At 44.9% G+C, this 21476-nt stretch overlaps 1 protein-coding gene across 1 annotated transcript in view; it reads right to left on the reverse strand.

The window, feature by feature from the left end:
• PITPNC1 (phosphatidylinositol transfer protein cytoplasmic 1) overlaps positions 1-21476 on the reverse strand; it is an 88827-nt gene that overhangs the window by 10663 nt on the left and 56688 nt on the right. The window contains exons 3-6 of the mRNA XM_073579807.1: positions 9195-9283; positions 7024-7031; positions 3479-3550; positions 3114-3209 (exon numbers count right to left, since the gene is read on the reverse strand). Of these exons, the coding sequence (XP_073435908.1) occupies positions 3114-3209; positions 3479-3550; positions 7024-7031; positions 9195-9283 (265 nt within the window). The remainder of the gene's footprint in view (positions 1-3113; positions 3210-3478; positions 3551-7023; positions 7032-9194; positions 9284-21476) is intronic.

Raw genomic sequence — 21476 nt, forward strand, 5'->3', positions numbered from 1 at the left:
TACTCCCCTTGTTAGTATCTCCAGCTCCTTCCCCTTGTTTGAAACACCAGCTCCTCACCCTTTTCTGGCAACTCTCCTTTGTTTATATCTCCAGCTTCTCACTCATTTCCTGCTCTAGCTCCACCCCCTTGTTTATATCTCCAGCTCCTCACCCTCTTTTCTGGATCATACGCCACTGGCTCTTTTTTGGTCCCACCCTCTCTTTTCTAGTTCCTCCCTCTTATTTGCATATCTGGCACCCTTCTTTTCTGGCTCCTTCCACTTGATTGTATATCTGACCCCCTTCTTTTCTGGCTCCTTCCACTTCTTTGCATATCTGGCACCCTTCTTTTCTGGCTCCTTCCACTTTGTAAATCTGACCCCCTTCTTTTCTGGCTCCTTCCACTTGTTTGTATATCTGGCCCCCTTCTTTTCTGGCTCCTTCCACTTGTTTGTATATCTGACCCCCTTCTTTTCTAGCTCCTTCCACTTGTTTGTATATCTGGCCCCCTTCTTTTCTGGCTCCTTCCACTTGTTTGTATATCTGGCTCCCTTCTTTTCTGGCTCCTTCCACTTCTTTGCATATCTGGCACCCTTCTTTTCTGGCTCCTTCCACTTTGTATATCTGACCCCCTTCTTTTCTGGCTCCTTCCACTTGTTTGTATATCCAGTCCCCTTCTTTTCTGACTCCTTCCACTTGTTTGTATATCTGGCCCCCTTCTTTTCTGGCTCCTTCCACTTATTTGTATTTCTGACCCCCTTCTTGTCTGGCTCCTTCCACTTGTTTGTATATCCAGCCCCCTTCTTTTCTGGCTCCTTCCACTTGTTTGTATATCTGGCTCCCTTCTTTTCTGGCTCCTTCCACTTGTTTGTATATCTGACCCCCTTCTTTTCTGGCTCCTTCCACTTGTTTGTATATCCAGTCCCCTTCTTTTCTGACTCCTTCCACTTGTTTGTATATCCAGCCCCCTTCTTTTCTGGCTCCTTCCACTTGTTTGTATATCTGGCCCCCTTCTTTTCTGGCTCCTTCCACTTATTTGTATATCTGACCCCCTTCTTTTCTGGCTGCTTCCACTTGTTTGTATATGTGGCCCCCTTCTTTTCTGGCTCCTTCCACTTATTTGTATATCTGACCCCCTTCTTTTCTGGCTCCTTCCACTTGTTTGTGTATCCGGCCCCCTTCTTTTCTGACTCCTTCCACTTGTTTGTGTATCCGGCCCCCTTCTTTTCTGACTCCTTCCACTTGTTTGTGTATCCGGCCCCCTTCTTTTCTGACTCCTTCCACTTGTTTGTGTATCCGGCCCCCTTCTTTTCTGACTCCTTCCACTTGTTTGTGTATCCGGCCCCCTTCTTTTCTGGCTTCTTCTACTTGTTTGTGTATCCGGCCCCCTTCTTTTCTGGCTCCTCTGCTTTTTTTATATATTCAGCTTCTCAAATTTATTTCCTGCTCTGACTCCTCCTCATTGTTTGTACCTCCCACTTCTCACCCTCTTTTCTGGCTCCTCTCCTTGTTTATATCTCCAGCTCCTCCCTCTTGTCTACAGCTCAGGCTACTCAAACTCTTTTCCTTGTTTATATCTCAAGCTCCTCATGCTAGTTTCCTGCTGTGGCTCACTATCCCTGTTTATATCCCCAGCTCATCCCTCTCTTTTGTGGATGCTTCTCCTTGCTCTGGCTCCTCACCCTTGCTTATATATCTAGCTCCTCCTCCTCTTTTTTGAATCCTCTTGTTTATCACCAGCTCCTCCCCCTCTTCTCTAGATTATTCACTTTGCCTCTCTGGCTTCTTACTCTTGTTTGTATCTCTGGATTCTTATACTAGTTTCCTGCTCTGGCTTCTCCACTACTTTTCTGGCTCCTCACCCTTGTTTATAGCTCATGCCCCTCCCCCTTTTTTCTGGATTTTCCCCTTTGTTTGAATCTCTGGCTCCTCATACTTGCTTCCTGCTCTGGTCCCTTCCCCTTGTTTATATATCTGGCTCCTTCCTATCTTTCTGGCCCATCCCCTTGTTTATATCCCTGGCTCATCCCCCCTTGCTCTCTGCAGCCTATGTGGGATGCAGTTGGCTGTGCCCCTCCCCCTTGTGTCATGCTGTGACGGTCTTCGATAAGGAAGGGGGCCCTCAAAATGTCCCTGGGACCCTTACTTTCAAGAGTACCGTAACTGCCCCAGGGGTTCTCTTGAAGGTAGATAGACCCGAGTCTCTGACCATACTATGTATTTGTTAAACGCTGATCTATCCCCTCCCCCACCCCATGAGGCCTAGGACAGAAATGTAATATAAACAAGACACAAAGATATAACATGGTAACAGAAAAAACAGTAACATACAAAAGCACTAACCAACAATAGGGAGGAGGATAAAGACTGGGAGGAATAAACTAAATGGGAACAGGGACCAGGAGATAGACACCCACGTACCACAGAACACTACTACAACTCTACTCCAAACACTTAGCTTTAGCACGCCGCACAGGAAGACAAATCTTTCACCGGAAGGGACAAGTAGGTCTGACCAGTTTTACAGGAAGAGGTAATGACCAGATCAGAAGCAGCTGAAATAGAGCTGCATGTTTCTGACCAGCATAGAAAGGGTCCTCATACATGTTTCCTGCTCTAACTCCTCCCCCTTGTTTTTATATATATATATATATATATATATATATAGCTCCTCTCCCTGCTTATTCCCTCGGCTCCTTTTCACCGTCGCGCTCTCTGCAGCCTGTGTGGGATACAGTTGGCTGCACCCCCTCCTGTGCTCCCTCGCCCCATGGCGCTGGCTGAGCAGCTGGACCAGAGAAGAGCTGATGCCAGGTGCTGTGAATATGAAGCGATTACCCGGCGGAGCGTGGTCAGGGGTGGTCAGGGGTGAAGCGTTGTCGGCGGTGGAGCTTGGTCCGGCAGTGGGGTGTGAGCATGTGGTATTACATAACACGGAGGTGGATGCTCATCACACCTGGGGAGGTAGTGCGGAGGCAGCATTAACCCCTCACCTCCTACATGGAAGCACTCCACTGTTTATGAGGTATAGCTCTCCCTGGGAGGGCTGGGGGCCACCAATATGTACCGTCATCTGTAACTACCACTGATGACATCACAGCTCACCAATTCTGAGACTTCTGGGGCCACTCACCTCCGACTCCTTGTAGTATCTCTCCGGCACCTCGTCACACGCGATATCGATGAAGCAGACCTCACGTTCCAGGTCCTTCAGCTCATTGTGAAATATCTGCAGTGATAGAAGACCGGGTAACGCCATATACACATAATCCAGTATGTTTGATAACCCGCCACATTCATTGGACCAAGGCCTGAACTTCCTGCGTTGACCACTAGATGGCAGCACGGTGATACATTCATCCTCCCATGGGTTTACATTGAATAGATGTTTTTTCTGTGGTTCACTAAAGGGTTCACTGTAGTCATGGGAATTTATGCTTTCGGGGGGGGGCAGATTATATCCCCTCACATTACAGGAGGCTCTCCGGTCATACTCACATCATCATTACTCCCTTTATTGTCCTCGTACTTCGTCTCTATGTGGATGGAGAATTTAGGAAGGAATGAACACTGGAAAGAAAAGAAAAAACTGAAAATAATACTAATCCTGCAATAGAAGAGTTAAATGGCAATCCCACCAGAATGACCAGAAGCCAGACATACAGATAGGAGGATGTAAGAGTCTCTGCCAAATGTGTAGTCCTCAGGGGCGCTGTATCAAAGGAATAACCCCGCCCCCACGGAGCTACAAGCTGGTGGATGGGGTTCTGCTGGATTCTTACCAGACATTTCCTCCAGCAGTTTGGGGATGTCAGGGTTAGCAAGTCATCCAATCTACAAACATATTCCAGCGTCCATTAATTATCTCTATGTTAGTGATCTCTTCCAGAAGACTGGATGGCGTTACCTGGTAATCCTTTAACAGTGAGTGTATATCACTAGATTTCAGCTCCTAGGACAGGATCTGATCATAATCGTATAACTAGATTGTCAGCTTCTCGGGAGAAAGGCCTGATCATTATATTACCACATTGTCAGCTCCTCGGGGGAAGGGCCTGATCATTATATCACCACATTGTCAGCTTCTCGGGAGAAAGGCCTGATCATTATATCACCACATTGTCAGCTCCTCAGGGGAAGTACCTGATCATTATATCACCACATTGTCAGCGCCTCAGGGGGAAGGGTCTGATCATTATATCACCACATTGTCAGCGCCTCAGGGGAAGGGTCTGATCATTATATCACCACATTGTCAGCGCCTCAGGGGGAAGGGCCTGATCATTATATCACCACATTGTCAGCTCCTCAGGGGAAGGGCCTGATCATTATGTCACCACATTGTCAGTGCCTCAGGGGGAAGGGCCTGATCATTATATCACCACATTGTCAGCGCCTCAGGGGGAAGTACCTGATCATTATATCACCACATTGTCAGCTCCTCAGGGGAAGGGCCTGATCATTATGTCACCACATTGTCAGCGCCTCAGGGGAAGTACCTGATCATTATATCACCACATTGTCAGCGCCTCAGGGGGAAGGGTCTGATCATTATATCACCACATTGTCAGCGCCTCAGGGGGAAGGGTCTGATCATTATATCACCACATTGTCAGCACCTCAGGGGGAAGGGCCTGATCATTATATCACCACATTGTCAGTGCCTCAGGGGAAGGGTCTGATCATTATATCACCACATTGTCAGCGCCTCAGGGGGAAGGGCCTGATCATTATATCACCACTTTGTCAGCGCCTCAGGGGGAAGGGCCTGATCATTATATCACCACATTGTCAGCGCCTCAGGGGGAAGGGCCTGATCATTATATCACCACATTGTCAGCGCCTCAGGGGGAAGGGCCTGATCATTATATCACCACATTGTCAGCTCCTCGGGGGAAGGGTCTGATCATTATATCACCACATTGTCAGCGCCTCAGGGGGAAGGGTCTGATCATTATATCACCACATTGTCAGCTCCTCAGGGGAAGGGTCTGATCATTATATCACCACATTGTCAGCGCCTCAGGGGGAAGGGCCTGATCATTATATCACCACATTGTCAGCTCCTCAGGGGAAGGGCCTGATCATTATATCACCACATTGTCAGCTCCACAGGGGAAGGGCCTGATCTTTATATCAATACACTGGCAGCTCCTCAAGAAAAGGGTCAGATCATTATATCACTAGCTTTACAGCTCCTCGTGGTAAGGTTGTGATCATTATATCACTACATTGTCAGCACCTGGTGGTAAGGGCCTGATCATTATATCACCACATTGTCAGCTCCTTAGGGGAAGGTGTTATGATTAGGAGGATAGCCGGGGAATAAGCTAGGAAACCAGATAACCAGAAACGTTGGTAACTTAGCGGATTGCAAACCCCTAAAACTAACAACACAACTAGAATTAGCCGTGGGACGTACCTACGATGCCCTAGACGCCTCGGCACAGCCAAAGAATTAACTAAGCCTAAAGCAAGAAAGAGGAAAGCTAAACTGCCCCGGAGCAGAACCCCAAAGGAATAGATAGCCCCCAAACATATATGTCCGGTGAGACAAGATGAGGCACAAACACAAGCAGAGAATAGAGTAAGCAAATGATGGGGCCCAAACTGACTAGATAGAACAGGACAGGAAAGATACTGTCTGCAATCACGCAAAAAACCCTAAGAAAAATCCAGCACGTCTGATATGCAAAAATACAGAGGCCACACGACCTCTCACCCACTAAATCAGAACTCTGGTGTGAACTGGAAGCAAAACAAAAGACACTGCTATAACAGGGGATTAGCAATACTGAACAGACTGATAAGCTGTGGCATATGGAACAGGGTCCAGCACCGGTCCCAGCAGGGAACAATGCTGAACCCACACAGCAAAGCAGAAAGCAGAGAAATGCAAAAACTATATCAAATGCAAAAAGATTCCAGCAAACAAATAACTTATCTGACCGATGCAGGGCCAAGCAGGGGACAAGCAGACTTCAAAATGCACAGGAAGAAAACCAAATCACCGGCAACAACTGAGGGAAGCTTGCTGACTTAAATCTCTCCAGTCTGTAACACCTGACCTCCAATCATCCTCTTCAGGTGATTGACTTCTGTCAACCCGACCAGCAGCAACCACCAGAGGGAGCCCAAACTCAGAAATCAGGTCCAAAGTGTTCACAACAGGAAGGGCCTGATCATTACATAACTAGTTTGTCAGCTCCTCAGGAGAAGGGCCTGATCACTATATATCAGGATATCAATGGATTATCAGATCTTTACGGTAGTCTTGTGTCTTCCCCTTTAATATTGATAATTCTCATAAAACACTGCAGGTCTCCTCAGGCTCTGATTAGGGCCCGGTGACATTGCTGACATGACTACAATTATAGGTTGCCATTCACAACCGTGATTGTTGTATCAGGCAGCCATATTGGATGACACTGGAGCCGCCGACGCTGCAAGTTTTATATGGCAAAATGTTTTCTCTCTTCTCGTCGCAGAAGCTGAAGGGTCACGAAAAATGTATTTTTAGGCCCCGGGAAGATGTCATAGCACAAGATATTAAAAGTCGGGATTTTTATCTGGTTGCTAGGCAACCATTTTCAGATTTCTTTTCCTGACGTTTCCTTTGTTGGACGATGATTTACAGAACGTCTCCCCCTAAAATCACAACTTTCCCCCTCATAAATATATGTCTTGGTGACGTCCGCCCACTATGCCACTCAATATGGCCGCCACCGGCTTCTCCCACAACAGTCATCCCGTATCTGGTACAGTGATATTTCCCTCCCTCATGTCCAGAAAATTCGGAATTTCTTGTTTTGGTGGCATTCCCCTCCAAATATGCACAGCACAGGCGGCCCGCCCCCGAGGAACCGTCATCAGTACGCACGCTTCACAGATATTAATAGAGGTGCCAGTTATAGGGTTAAATATCACCAATTGTTCACACCCTGATGCTATGAGGGGCAGCGGACCGGCAGACCAAGACGGCGGCCATATTGTGTGTGGCGCTCATCCCTCCCCCAACACACAAGTCACAGAACCAGACTTACCGTATATTCTACCGACGGGAAAGGACCACCGAGAAAAGGAAAGAAAATACACATCATTAATGAGCAGCAACCGGGGGCCACAGGGGCCCAACAAGAGACCACCAACATGGCTACACTGTCACATCAGCGTGGTACTGACTGCTGAGCCGTGTATCTAATCCTCTCCTGTGCGATACTGACTGCTGAGCTGTGTATCTAATCCTCTCCTGTGCGATACTGACTGATGAGCCGTGTATCTATTCCTCTCCTGTGCGATACTGACTGCTGAGCTGTGTATCTAATCCTCTCCTGTGCGATACTGACTGCTGAGCCGTGTATCTAATCCTCTCCTGTGTGATACTGACTGCTGAGCTGTGTATCTAATCCTCTCCTGTGCGATACTGACTGCTGAGCCGTGTATCTAATCCTCTCCTGTGCGATACTGACTGCTGAGCCGTGTATCTAATCCTCTCCTGTGCGATACTGACTGCTGAGCCGTGTATCTATTCCTCTCCTGTGCGATACTGACTGCTGAGCTGTGTATCTAATCCTCTCCTGTGTGATACTGACTGCTGAGCCGTGTATCTAATCCTCTCCTGTGTGATACTGACTGCTGAGCCGTGTATCTAATACTATCCTGTGTGATACTGTCTGCTGAGCTGCGTATCTAATCCTCTCCTGTGTGATACTGACTGCTGAGCCGTGTATCTAATCCTATCCTGTGTGATACTGACTGCTGAGCCGTGTATCTAATCCTATCCTGTGTGATACTGACTGCTGAGCCGTGTATCTAATCCTATCCTGTGTGATACTGACTCCTGAGCAGTGTATCTAATCCTCTCCTGTGCGATACTGACTGCTGAGCTGTGTATCTAATCCTCTCCTGTGTGATACTGACTGCTGAGCTGTGTATCTAATCCTCTCCTGTGTGATACTGACTGCTGAGCCGTGTATCTAATACTATCCTGTGTGATACTGTCTGCTGAGCTGCGTATCTAATCCTCTCCTGTGTGATACTGACTGCTGAGCCGTGTATCTAATCCTATCCTTTGTGATACTGACTGCTGAGCCGTGTATCTAATCCTATCCTGTGTGATACTGACTCCTGAGCAGTGTATCTAATCCTCTCCTGTGTGATTCTGACTGCTGAGCTGTGTATTTAATCCTCTCCTGTGTGATACTGACTCCTGAGCAGTGTAGCTAATCCTCTCCTGTGTGATACTGTCTGCTGAGCCGCGTATCTAATCCTCTCCTGTGTGATACTGACTGCTGAGCCGTGTATCTAATCCTATCCTGTGTGATACTGACTGCTGAGCCGTGTATCTAATCCTATCCTGTGTGATACTGACTGCTGAGCCATGTATCTAATCCTCTCCTGTGTGATACTGACTGCTGAGCCGTGTATCTAATCCTCTCCTGTGTGATTCTGACTGCTGAGCCGTGTATCTAATCCTCTCCTGTGTGATACTGACTCCTGAGCAGTGTATCTAATCCTCTCCTGTGTGATACTGTCTGCTGAGCCGCGTATCTAATCCTCTCCTGTGTGATACTGACTGCTGAGCCGTGTATCTAATCCTATCCTGTGTGATACTGACTGCTGAGCCGTGTATCTAATCCTATCCTGTGTGATACTGACTGCTGAGCTGTGTATCTAATCCTATCCTGTGTGATACTGACTCCTGAGCAGTGTATCTAATCCTCTCCTGTGTGATACTGACTGCTGAGCCATGTATCTAATCTTATCCTGTGTGATACTGTCTGCTGAGCCGTGTATCTAATCCTCTCCTGTGTGATACTGACTGCTGAGCCGTGTATCTAATCCTATCCTGTGTGATACTGTCTGCTGAGCTGTGTATCTAATCCTCTCCTGTGTGATACTGACTGCTGAGCCGTGTATCTAATCCTTTCCTGTGTGATACTGACTGCTAAGCCGTGTATCTAATCCTCTCCTGTGTGATACTGACTGCTGAGCCGTGTATCTAATACTATCCTGTGTGATACTGTCTGCTGAGCCGTGTATCTAATCCTCTCCTGTGTGATACTGTCTGCTGAGCCGCGTATCTAATCCTCTCCTGTGTGGTACTGACTGCACCGTGTATTTAATCCTATCCTGTGTGGTACTGACTGCACCGTGTATCTAATCCTATCCTGTGTGGTACTGACTGCACCGTGTATCTCATCCACTCCCCTACCTGTGATTGTATAGGGGTAGTAGTTCCAGGCTTTCTCGGTGACGTAGAAGATCTTCGGGACCACGGCGCGCGCCCAACTTGGGAGTTTGCTGGAAAAGATACAGAAGTCACATTAACCTCGTAGTGACCAGTGTCATCACACCCCAGAGATTCTTCGATTGTTGTTTTGTGACACATTATATTTTATGATCATGGTAAATTTAGTGTTCATTTATAAATATCAGAAATAGAACAAATTTCTAAAAATTAGCAAGTGTTAAAATTTGAATGATTATCACGTTTATTTCCTTTGTGTGTATTACAACACAATAAAACTGAATAAAATGCAAATTGGACACAATTGCTAACAAAACCCCCAAAATGGGACGGACAAAAATGTTGGCACCCTCAGGTCAATATTTGGTTGCACACAGTTAACGCACCCAATACAAGAAGCAGCAAAACATCTGTGACCCTCCACCATGTCTGACTGTAGGCACTGTGATCTTATCTGTGACCCTCCACCATGTCTGACTGTAGGTACTGTGTTCTAATCTTTACAGCCTTATTTTGTCTTCAGTAAACAGTAGAATGTTGCGCTTTACCAAAAAACTCTATCTTGTCTCATCTGTCCACAAGACACTTTCCCAGAAGGCTTTTGGTTACTCTGTAGATTTGGCAAACTGCAGTCTAGCTTTCATTAATTATCTGCTGTCCACATCTATAGAGATTAGCTGCAGCGCCAGGGGTTGTAAACTTCTGGTCTACATTGTACACCATGCACAGAGGACCATCCACATCTCTGGAGATGGACTTGTAACCCTGAGATTAGTGATCTCAATCCTCAGACAGATCTCTTCTCCTCTCGTTATTCTCCATGCTTTGTGCGGCACACACAGACACAATGCAAAGATTGCAGCAATGTCTCCCCTTATATCTGCTCTCAGGGGTGACTTCCATATTGCCCACACCTGTTACTTGCCACAGGTGAGTGTGAGCGAGTATCACAGGCTGGAAACAAAGGTGTTACCCACAGGGGGCAGTATTATAGTAGTTATATTCTTGTACATAGGAGCAGTATTATAGTAGTTATATTCTTGTACATAGGGGGCAGTATTATAGTAGTTATATACTTGTACATAGGGGGCAGTATTATAGTAGTTATATTCTTGTACATAGGGAGCAGTATTATAGTAGTTATATTCTTGTACATAGGAACAGTATTATAGTAGTTATATTCTTGTACATAGGGGCAGTATTATAGTAGTTATATTCTTGTACATAGGGGGCAGTATTATAATAGTTATATTCTTGTACATAGGGGGCAGTATTATAGTAGTTATATTCTTGTACATAGGGGCAGTATTATAGTAGTTATATTCTTGTACATAGGGGGCAGTATTATAATAGTTATATTCTTGTATATAGGAGCAGTATTATAGTAGTTATATTCTTGTACATAGGGGGCAGTATTATAGTAGTTATATTCTTGTACATAGGGAGCAGTATTATAGTAGTTATATTCTTGTATATAGGAGCAGTATTATAGTAGTTATATTCTTGTAAATAGGAGCAGTATTATAGTAGTTATATTCTTGTACATAGGAGCAGTATTATAGTAGTTATATTCTTGTACATAGGGGGCAGTATTATAATAGTTATATTCTTGTACATAGGGGGCAGTATTATAGTAGTTATATTCTTGTACATAGGGGCAGTATTATAGTAGTTATATTCTTGTACATAGGGGGCAGTATTATAATAGTTATATTCTTGTATATAGGAGCAGTATTATAGTAGTTATATTCTTGTACATAGGGGGCAGTATTATAGTAGTTATATTCTTGTACATAGGAGCAGTATTATAGTAGTTATATTCTTGTACATAGGGGGCAGTATTATAATAGTTATATTCTTGTACATAGGGGGCAGTATTATAGTAGTTATATTCTTGTACATAGGGGCAGTATTATAGTAGTTATATTCTTGTACATAGGGGGCAGTATTATAATAGTTATATTCTTGTATATAGGAGCAGTATTATAGTAGTTATATTCTTGTACATAGGGGGCAGTATTATAGTAGTTATATTCTTGTACATAGGGAGCAGTATTATAGTAGTTATATTCTTGTATATAGGAGCAGTATTATAGTAGTTATATTCTTGTATATAGGAGCAGTATTATAGTAGTTATATTCTTGTACATAGGAGCAGTATTATAGTAGTTATATTCTTGTACATAGGGGGCAGTATTATAATAGTTATATTCTTGTACATAGGGGGCAGTATTATAGTAGTTATATTCTTGTACATAGGGGCAGTATTATAGTAGTTATATTCTTGTACATAGGGGGCAGTATTATAATAGTTATATTCTTGTATATAGGAGCAGTATTATAGTAGTTATATTCTTGTACATAGGGGGCAGTATTATAGTAGTTATATTCTTGTACATAGGGAGCAGTATTATAGTAGTTATATTCTTGTATATAGGAGCAGTATTATAGTAGTTATATTCTTGTAAATAGGAGCAGTATTATAGTAGTTATATTCTTGTACATAGGGGCAGTATTATAGTAGTTATATTCTTGTACATAGAGGGCAGTATTATAGTAGTTATATTCTTGTATATAGGGGGCAGTATTATAGTAGTTAAATTCTTGTAAATAGGAGCAGTATTATAGTAGTTATATTCTTGTATATAGGAGCAGTATTATAATAGTTATATTCTTGTATATAGGGGGCAGTATTATAGTAGTTATATTCTTGTATATAGGAGCAGTATTATAATAGTTATATTCTTGTACATAGGGGGCAGTATTATAGTAGTTATATTCTTGTACATAGGGGCAGTATTATAGTAATTATATTCTTGTAAATAGGAGCAGTATTATAGTAGTTATATTCTTGTAAATAGGAGCTGTATTATAGTAGTTATATTCTTGTACATAGGGGCAGTATTATAGTAGTTATATTATTGTACATAGGAGCAGTATTATAGTAGTTATATTCTTGTACATAGGGGCAGTATTATAGTAGTTATATTCTTGTACATAGGGGCAGTATTATAGTAGTTATATTCTTGTAAATAGGAGCAGTATTATAGTAGTTATATTCTTGTACATAGGGGCAGTATTATAGTAGTTATATTCTTGTACATAGGAGCAGTATTATAGTAATTATATTCTTGTACATAGGAGCAGTATTATAGCAGTTATATTCTTGCACATAGGGGCAGTATTATAGTAGTTATATTCTTGTACATAGGAGCAGTATTATAGTAATTATATTCTTGTACAAAGGAGCAGTATTATAGCAGTTATATTCTTGTACGTAGGAGCAGTATTATAATAGTTATATTCTTGTACATAGGGGGCAGTATTATAGTAGTTATATTCTTGTACATAGGAGCAGTATTATAGTAGCTATATTCCTGTACATAGGAGCAGTATTATAGTAATTATATTCTTGTACATAGGAGCAGTATTATAGTAGTTATATTCTTGTAAATAGGAGCAGTATTATAGTAGTTATATTCTTGTACATAGGGGGCAGTATTATAGTAGTTATATTCTTGTACATAGGGGGCAGTATTACAGTAGTTATATTCTTGCACATAGGGGCAGTATTATAGTAGCTATATTCTTGTACATAGGGGCAGTATTATAGTAGTTATATTCTTGTACATAGGAGCAGTATTATAGTAATTATATTCTTGTACATAGGAGCAGTATTATAGTAGTTATATTCTTGTACATAGGAGCAGTATTATAATAGTTATATTCTTGTACATAGGGGGCAGTATTATAGTAGTTATATTCTTGTACATAGGAGCAGTATTATAGTAGTTATATTCTTGTACATAGGAGCAGTATTATAGTAGTTATATTCTTGTACATAGGGGGCAGTATTATAGTAGTTATATTCTTGTACATAGGAGCAGTATTATAGTAGTTATATTCTTGTACACAGGAGCAGTATTACAGTAGTTATATTCTTGTACATAGGGTGCAGTATTATAGTAGTTATATTCTTGTACATAGGGGGCAGTATTATAGTAGTTATATTCTTGAATATAGGGGCAGTATTACAGTATAGTCTTATATACAGGGGGCAGTATTATTGTATAGTCTTGTATAGAGGTGCAGTACTATAGTATAGTCTTGTATATAGGGGGCAGTATTATAGTACAGTCTTTTATATAGGGGCAGAATTATAGTATAGTCTTGTATATAGGAGCAGTATTATAGTATAGTCTTGTATATAGGGGGGCAGTATTATAGTATAGTCTTGAATATAGGGGCAGTATTATAGTATAGTCTTGAATATAGGGGCAGTATTATAGTATAGTCTTGTATATGGGGGCAGTATTATAGTATAGTCTTGTATACGGGGGCAGTATTATAGTATAGTCTTGTATACAGGGGCAGTACTATAGTATAGTCTTGTATACAGGGGCGGTACCATAGTATAGTCTTGTATACAGGGGCGGTATTATAGTATAGTCTTGTATACAGGGGCAGTACTACAGTATAGTCTTGTATACAGGGGCGGTACCATAGTATAGTCTTGTATACGGGGGCAGTATTATAGTATAGTCTTGTATACAGGGGCAGTACTACAGTATAGTCTTGTATACAGGGGCAGTACTATAGTATAGTCTTGTATACAGGGGCGGTACCATAGTATAGTCTTGTATACGGGGGCAGTATTATAGTATAGTCTTGTATACAGGGGCAGTACTACAGTATAGTCTTGTATACAGGGGCGGTACCATAGTATAGTCTTGTATACAGGGGCGGTATTATAGTATAGTCTTGTATACAGGGGCAGTATTATAGTATAGTCTTGTATATAGGGGCAGTATTATAGCATAGTCTTGTATACAGGGGCAGTATTATAGTATAGTCTTGTATATAGGGGCGGTATTATAGTATAGTCTTGTATACAGGGGCAGTACTATAGTATAGTCTTGTATATAGGGGCAGTATTATAGTATAGTCTTGTATACAGGGGGCAGTACTATAGTATAGTCTTGTATATAGGGGCGGTATTATAGCATAGTCTTGAATATAGGGGCAGTATTATAGTATAGTCTTGTATATGGGGGCAGTATTATAGTATAGTCTTGTATACGGGGGCAGTATTATAGTATAGTCTTGTATACAGGGGCAGTACTACAGTATAGTCTTGTATACAGGGGCGGTACCATAGTATAGTCTTGTATACAGGGGCGGTATTATAGTATAGTCTTGTATACAGGGGCAGTATTATAGTATAGTCTTGTATATAGGGGCAGTATTATAGCATAGTCTTGTATACAGGGGCAGTATTATAGTATAGTCTTGTATATAGGGGCGGTATTATAGTATAGTCTTGTATACAGGGGCAGTACTATAGTATAGTCTTGTATATAGGGGCAGTATTATAGTATAGTCTTGTATACAGGGGGCAGTACTATAGTATAGTCTTGTATATAGGGGCGGTATTATAGCATAGTCTTGTATACAGGGGGCAGTATTATAGTATAGTCTTGTATATAGGGGCAGTATTATAGTATAGTCTTGTATACAGGGGGCAGTACTATAGTATAGTCTTGTATATAGGGGGCGGTATTATAGTATAGTCTTGTATACAGGGGGCGGTATTATAGTATAGTCTTGTATACAGGGGCAGTATTACGGTAGTTTTAGCTAATCCTGAGTCATTATGGCGCACTTGTTGTGAGTGGCGGGTCTTCTGACACACGAGTCATCTGTATACTCTTCTCCGTACAGTTGGGTATATAGGGCCAGAGCCGGGAGTTTGTTGGCTGTGACAGATGGAGACGCAGCCGCTTCTTCAGAATACGAGATGTAAACACGACAGATCTTGGGGCGAGCGGGGGCGCCGTGCTGAGAGTTACTGTGGAAATATCGCTCAGCGCTCTGCCAAGAAAACCTGACCGTGTGAGTGCGGCCAATTTCAACAGTTGCAGAATTGTTGTTTTCCACAGAGATCACATGACTCTTCCCCGCGGCAGCCGTCCCTCATTATTTACAGTGCTGCCGTCCTCTCCAGCAGCCCAGATACCACAGTGATGGGTCCAGAGCCGGAGATTCAGCAGTTCTGTCTCCTCAAAGAAAACTTGAGGAGACAACCGCGGCCCCGGAGGGAATGTGCAGGGAGAAAATGTCCGTATGAATCCATTACCCCCAGTACTGGTGACGTGTGAGGCCTCCAGGGTCACCCCCGTCCTCCAGCACAGCCCTGCTGTGTCAGCACCGCAGCGGCCAAAACTGCAAACCGCAATGTACTCCTCCGAAGGTGGGGAGGTGGTCTGCAGAAAACCAGCCCGGCGAGCAGAGGAAGCACGGAGGGAAACATTGTATCCGAGCTACACTGCACACTGACACAGCTGAGGGGTCGTTACACTGTATCCAGGATAACCTCCTATACACTGCACACTGACACAGCTGAGGGGTCGTTACACTGTATCCAGGATAACCTCCTATACACTGCACACTGACACAGCTGAGGGGTCGTTACACTGTATCCAGGATAACCTCCTATACACTGCACACTGACACAGCTGAGGGGCCGTTACACTGTATCCAGGATAACCTCCTATACACTGCACACTGACACAGCTGAGGGGTTGTTACACTGCATCCAGGATAACCTCCTATACACTGCACACTGACACAGCTGAGGGGCCGTTACACTGTATCCAGGATAACCTCCTATACACTGCACACTGACACAGCTGAGGGGTCGTTACACTGCATCCAGGATAACCTCCTATATACTGCTCACTGACACAGCTGAGGGGCCGTTACACTGTATCCAGGATAACCTCCTATACACTGCACACTGACACAGCTGAGGGGCTGTTACACTGTATCCAGGATAACCTCCTATACACTGCACACTGACACAGCTGAGGGGTCGTTACACTGTATCCAGGATAACCTCTTATATACTGCACACTGACACAGCTGAGGGGTCGTTACACTGTATCCAGGATAACCTCCTATATACCGCACACTGACACAGCTGAGGGGCTGTTACACTGTACACAGGATAACCTCCTATATACTGCACACTGACACAGCTGAGGGGTCGTTACACTGTATCCAGGATAACCTCCTATATACTGCACACTGACACAGCTGAGGGTCTGTTACACAGTATCCAGGATAACCTCCTATACACTGCACACTGACACAGCTGAGGGGTTGTTACACTGTATCCAGGATAACCTCCTATACACTGCACACTGACACAGCTTAGGGGTCGTTACACTGTATCCAGGATAACCTCCTATATACTGCACACAGACACAGCTGAGGGGCTGTTACACTGTATCCAGGATAACCTCCTATACACTGCACACTGACACAGCTGAGGGGTCGTTACAGTGTATACAGGATAACCTCCTATATACCGCACACTGACACAGCTGAGGGGCTGTTACACTGCACACTGACACAGCTGAGGGGTCGTTACACTGTATCCAGGATATCCACCTATATACCGCACACTGACACAGCTGAGGGGCCGTTACACTGTATTCAGGATAACCTCCTATACACCGCACACTGACACAGCTGAGGGATCCTTACACTGTATCCAGGATAACCTCCTATATACCGCACACTGACACAGCTGAGGGGTCGTTACACTGTATCCAGGATAACCTCCTATACATCGCACACTGACACAGCTGAGGGGTCGTTACACTGTATCCAGGATAACCTCCTATATACCACACACTGACACAGCTGAGGGGTCGTTACTCTGTATCCAGGATAACCTCCTATACACTGCACACTGACACAGCTGAGGGGTCGTTACACTGTATCCAGGATAACCTCCTATACACTGCACACTGACACAGCTGAGGGGCCGTTACACTGTATCCAGGATAACCTTCTATACACTGCACACTGACACAGCTGAGGGGTTGTTACACTGCATCCAGGATAACCTCCTATACACTGCACACTGACACAGCTGAGGGGCCGTTACACTGTATCCAGGATAACCTCCTATACACTGCACACTGACACAGCTGAGGGGTCGTTACACTGCATCCAGGATAACCTCCTATATACTGCTCACTGACACAGCTGAGGGGCCGTTACACTGTATCCAGGATAACCTCCTATACACTGCACACTGACACAGCTGAGGGGCTGTTACACTGTATCCAGGATAACCTCCTATACACTGCACACTGACACAGCTGAGGGGTCGTTACACTGTATCCAGGATAACCTCTTATATACTGCACACTGACACAGCTGAGGGGTCGTTACACTGTATCCAGGATAACCTCCTATATACCGCACACTGACACAGCTGAGGGGCTGTTACACTGTACACAGGATAACCTCCTATATACTGCACACTGACACAGCTGAGGGGTCGTTACACTGTATCCAGGATAACCTCCTATATACTGCACACTGACACAGCTGAGGGTCTGTTACACAGTATCCAGGATAACCTCCTATACACTGCACACTGACACAGCTGAGGGGTTGTTACACTGTATCCAGGATAACCTCCTATACACTGCACACTGACACAGCTTAGGGGTCGTTACACTGTATCCAGGATAACCTCCTATATACTGCACACAGACACAGCTGAGGGGTCGTTACACTGTATACAGGATAACCTCCTATATACCGCACACTGACACAGCTGAGGGGCTGTTACACTGCACACTGACACAGCTGAGGGGTCGTTACACTGTATCCAGGATATCCACCTATATACCGCACACTGACACAGCTGAGGGGCCGTTACACTGTATTCAGGATAACCTCCTATACACCGCACACTGACACAGCTGAGGGATCCTTACACTGTATCCAGGATAACCTCCTATATACCGCACACTGACACAGCTGAGGGGTCGTTACACTGTATCCAGGATAACCTCCTATACATCGCACACTGACACAGCTGAGGGGTCGTTACACTGTATCCAGGATAACCTCCTATATACCACACACTGACACAGCTGAGGGGTCGTTACTCTGTATCCAGGATATCCACCTATATACCGCACACTGACACAGCTGAGGGGCCGTTACACTGTATCCAGGATAACCTCCTATACACTGCACACTGACACAGCTGAGGGGTCGTTACACTGTATTCAGGATAACCTCCTATATACCGCACACTGACACAGCTGAGGGGCTGTTACACTGCACACTGACACAGCTGAGGGGTCGTTACACTGTATCCAGGATATCCACCTATATACCGCACACTGACACAGCTGAGGGGCCGTTACACTGTATTCAGGATAACCTCCTATACACCGCACACTGACACAGCTGAGGGATCCTTACACTGTATCCAGGATAACCTCCTATATACCGCACACTGACACAGCTGAGGGGTCGTTACACTGTATCCAGGATAACCTCCTATACATCGCACACTGACACAGCTGAGGGGTCGTTACACTGTATCCAGGATAACCTCCTATATACCACACACTGACACAGCTGAGGGGTCGTTACTCTGTATCCAGGATAACCTCCTATATACCGTACACTGACACAGCTGAGGGGTCGTTACACTGTATCCAGGATAACCTCCTATACACTGCACACTGACACAGCTGAGGGGTCGTTACACTGTATCCAGGATAACCTCCTATATACAGCACACTGACACAGCTGAGGGGTCGTTACACTGTATCCAGGATAACCTCCTATATACTGCACACTGACACAGCTGAGGGGTCGTTACATTGTATCCAGGATAACCTCCTATACACTGCACACTGACACAGCTGAGGGGTCGTTACACTGTATCCAGGATAACCTCCTATACACTGCACACTGAAACAGCTGAGGGGTCGTTACACTGTATCCAGGATAACCTCCTATACACTGCACACTGACACAGCTGAGGGGTCGTTACACTGTATCCAGGATAACCTCCTATATACTGCACACTGACACAGCTGAGGGGCTGTTACACTGTATCCAGGATAACCTCCTATACACTGCACACTGACACAGCTGAGGGTCTGTTACACAGTATCCAGGATAACCTCCTATACACTACACAATGACACAGCTGAGGGGTCGTTACACTGTATCCAGGATAACCTCCTATACACTGCACACTGACACAGCTGAGGGGTCGTTACACTGTATCCAGGATAACCTCCTATATACTGCACACAGACACAGCTGAGGGGCTGTTACACTGTATCCAGGATAACCTCCTGTACACTGCACACTGACACAGCTGAGGGGTCGTTACACTGTATCCAGGATAACCTCCTATATACTGCACACTGACAAAGCTGAGGGGCTGTTACACTGCACACTGACACAGCTGAGGGGTCGTTACACTGTATCCAGGATATCCACCTATATACCGCACACTGACACAGCTGAGGGGCCGTTACACTGTATCCAGGATAACCTCCTATACACCGCACACTGACACAGCTGAGGGGTCGTTACACTGTATCCAGGATAACCTCCTATATACCGCATACTGACACAGCTGAGGGGTCGTTACACTGTATCCAGGATAACCTCCTATACATCGCACACTGACACAGCTGAGGGGTCGTTACACTGTATCCAGGATAACCTCCTATACAGTGCACACTGACACAGCTGAGGGGCCGTTACACTGTATCCAGGATAACCTCCTATACACTGCACACTGACACAGCTGAGGGGCTGTTACACTGTATCCAGGATAACCTCCTATACACTGCACACTGACACAGCTGAGGGGTCGTTACACTGTATGCAGGATAACCTCCTATATACCGCACACTGACACAGCTGAGGGGCTGTTACACTGTATCCAGGATAACCTCCTATACACTGCACACTGACACAGCTGAGGGGCTGTTACACTGTATCCAGGATAACCTCCTATACACTGCACACTGACACAGCTGAGGGGTCGTTACACTGTATGCAGGATAACCTCCTATATACCGCACACTGACACAGCTGAGGGGCTGTTACACTGTATCCAGGATAACCTCCTATACACTGCACACTGACACAGCTGAGGGGCTGTTACACTGTATCCAGGATAACCTCCTATACACTGCACACTGACACAGCTGAGGGGTCGTTACACTGTATGCAGGATAACCTCCTATATACCGCACACTGACACAGCTGAGAGGCTGTTACACTGCACACTGACACAGCTGAGGGGCCGTTACACTGTATCCAGGATAACCACCTATATACCGCACACTGACACAGCTGAGGGGCCGTTACACTGTATCCAGGATAACCTCCTATACACCGCACACTGACACAGCTGAGGGGTCGTTACACTGTATCCAGGATAACCTCCTATATACAGCACACTGACACAGCTGAGGGGTCGTTACACTGTATCCAGGATAACCTCCTATATACCGCACACTGACAGAGCTGAGGGGTCGTTACACTGTATTCAAGATAACCTCCTATATACTGCACACTGACACAGCTGAGGTGTCGTTACACTGTATCCAGGATAACCTCCTATACACTGCACACTGAAACAGCTGAGGGGTCGTTACACTGTATCCAGGATAACCTCCTATACACTGCACACTGACACAGCTGAGGGGTCGTTACACTGTATCCAGGATAACCTCCTATATACTGCACACTGACACAGCTGAGGGGCTGTTACACTGTATCCAGGATAACCTCCTATACACTGCACACTGACACAGCTGAGGGTCTGTTACACAGTATCCAGGATAACCTCCTATACACTACACAATGACACAGCTGAGGGGTCGTTACACTGTATCCAGGATAACCTCCTATACACTGCACACTGACACAGCTTAGGGGTCGTTACACTGTATCCAGGATAACCTCCTATATACTGCACACAGACACAGCTGAGGGGCTGTTACACTGTATCCAGGATAACCTCCTGTACACTGCACACTGACACAGCTGAGGGGTCGTTACACTGTATCCAGGATAACCTCCTATATACTGCACACTGACACAGCTGAGGGGCTGTTACACTGCACACTGACACAGCTGAGGGGTCGTTACACTGTATCCAGGATATCCACCTATATACCGCACACTGACACAGCTGAGGGGCCGTTACACTGTATCCAGGATAACCTCCTATACACCGCACACTGACACAGCTGAGGGGTCGTTACACTGTATCCAGGATAACCTCCTATATACCGCACACTGACACAGCTGAGGGGTCGTTACACTGTATCCAGGATAACCTCCTATACATCGCACACTGACACAGCTGAGGGGTCGTTACACTGTATCCAGGAT

The sequence above is a fragment of the Dendrobates tinctorius genome, unplaced genomic scaffold, assembly GCF_039654945.1.
Source record: "Dendrobates tinctorius isolate UK_male_01 unplaced genomic scaffold, ASM3965494v1 ptg000063l, whole genome shotgun sequence".
Classification (NCBI taxonomy): domain Eukaryota; kingdom Metazoa; phylum Chordata; class Amphibia; order Anura; family Dendrobatidae; genus Dendrobates; species Dendrobates tinctorius.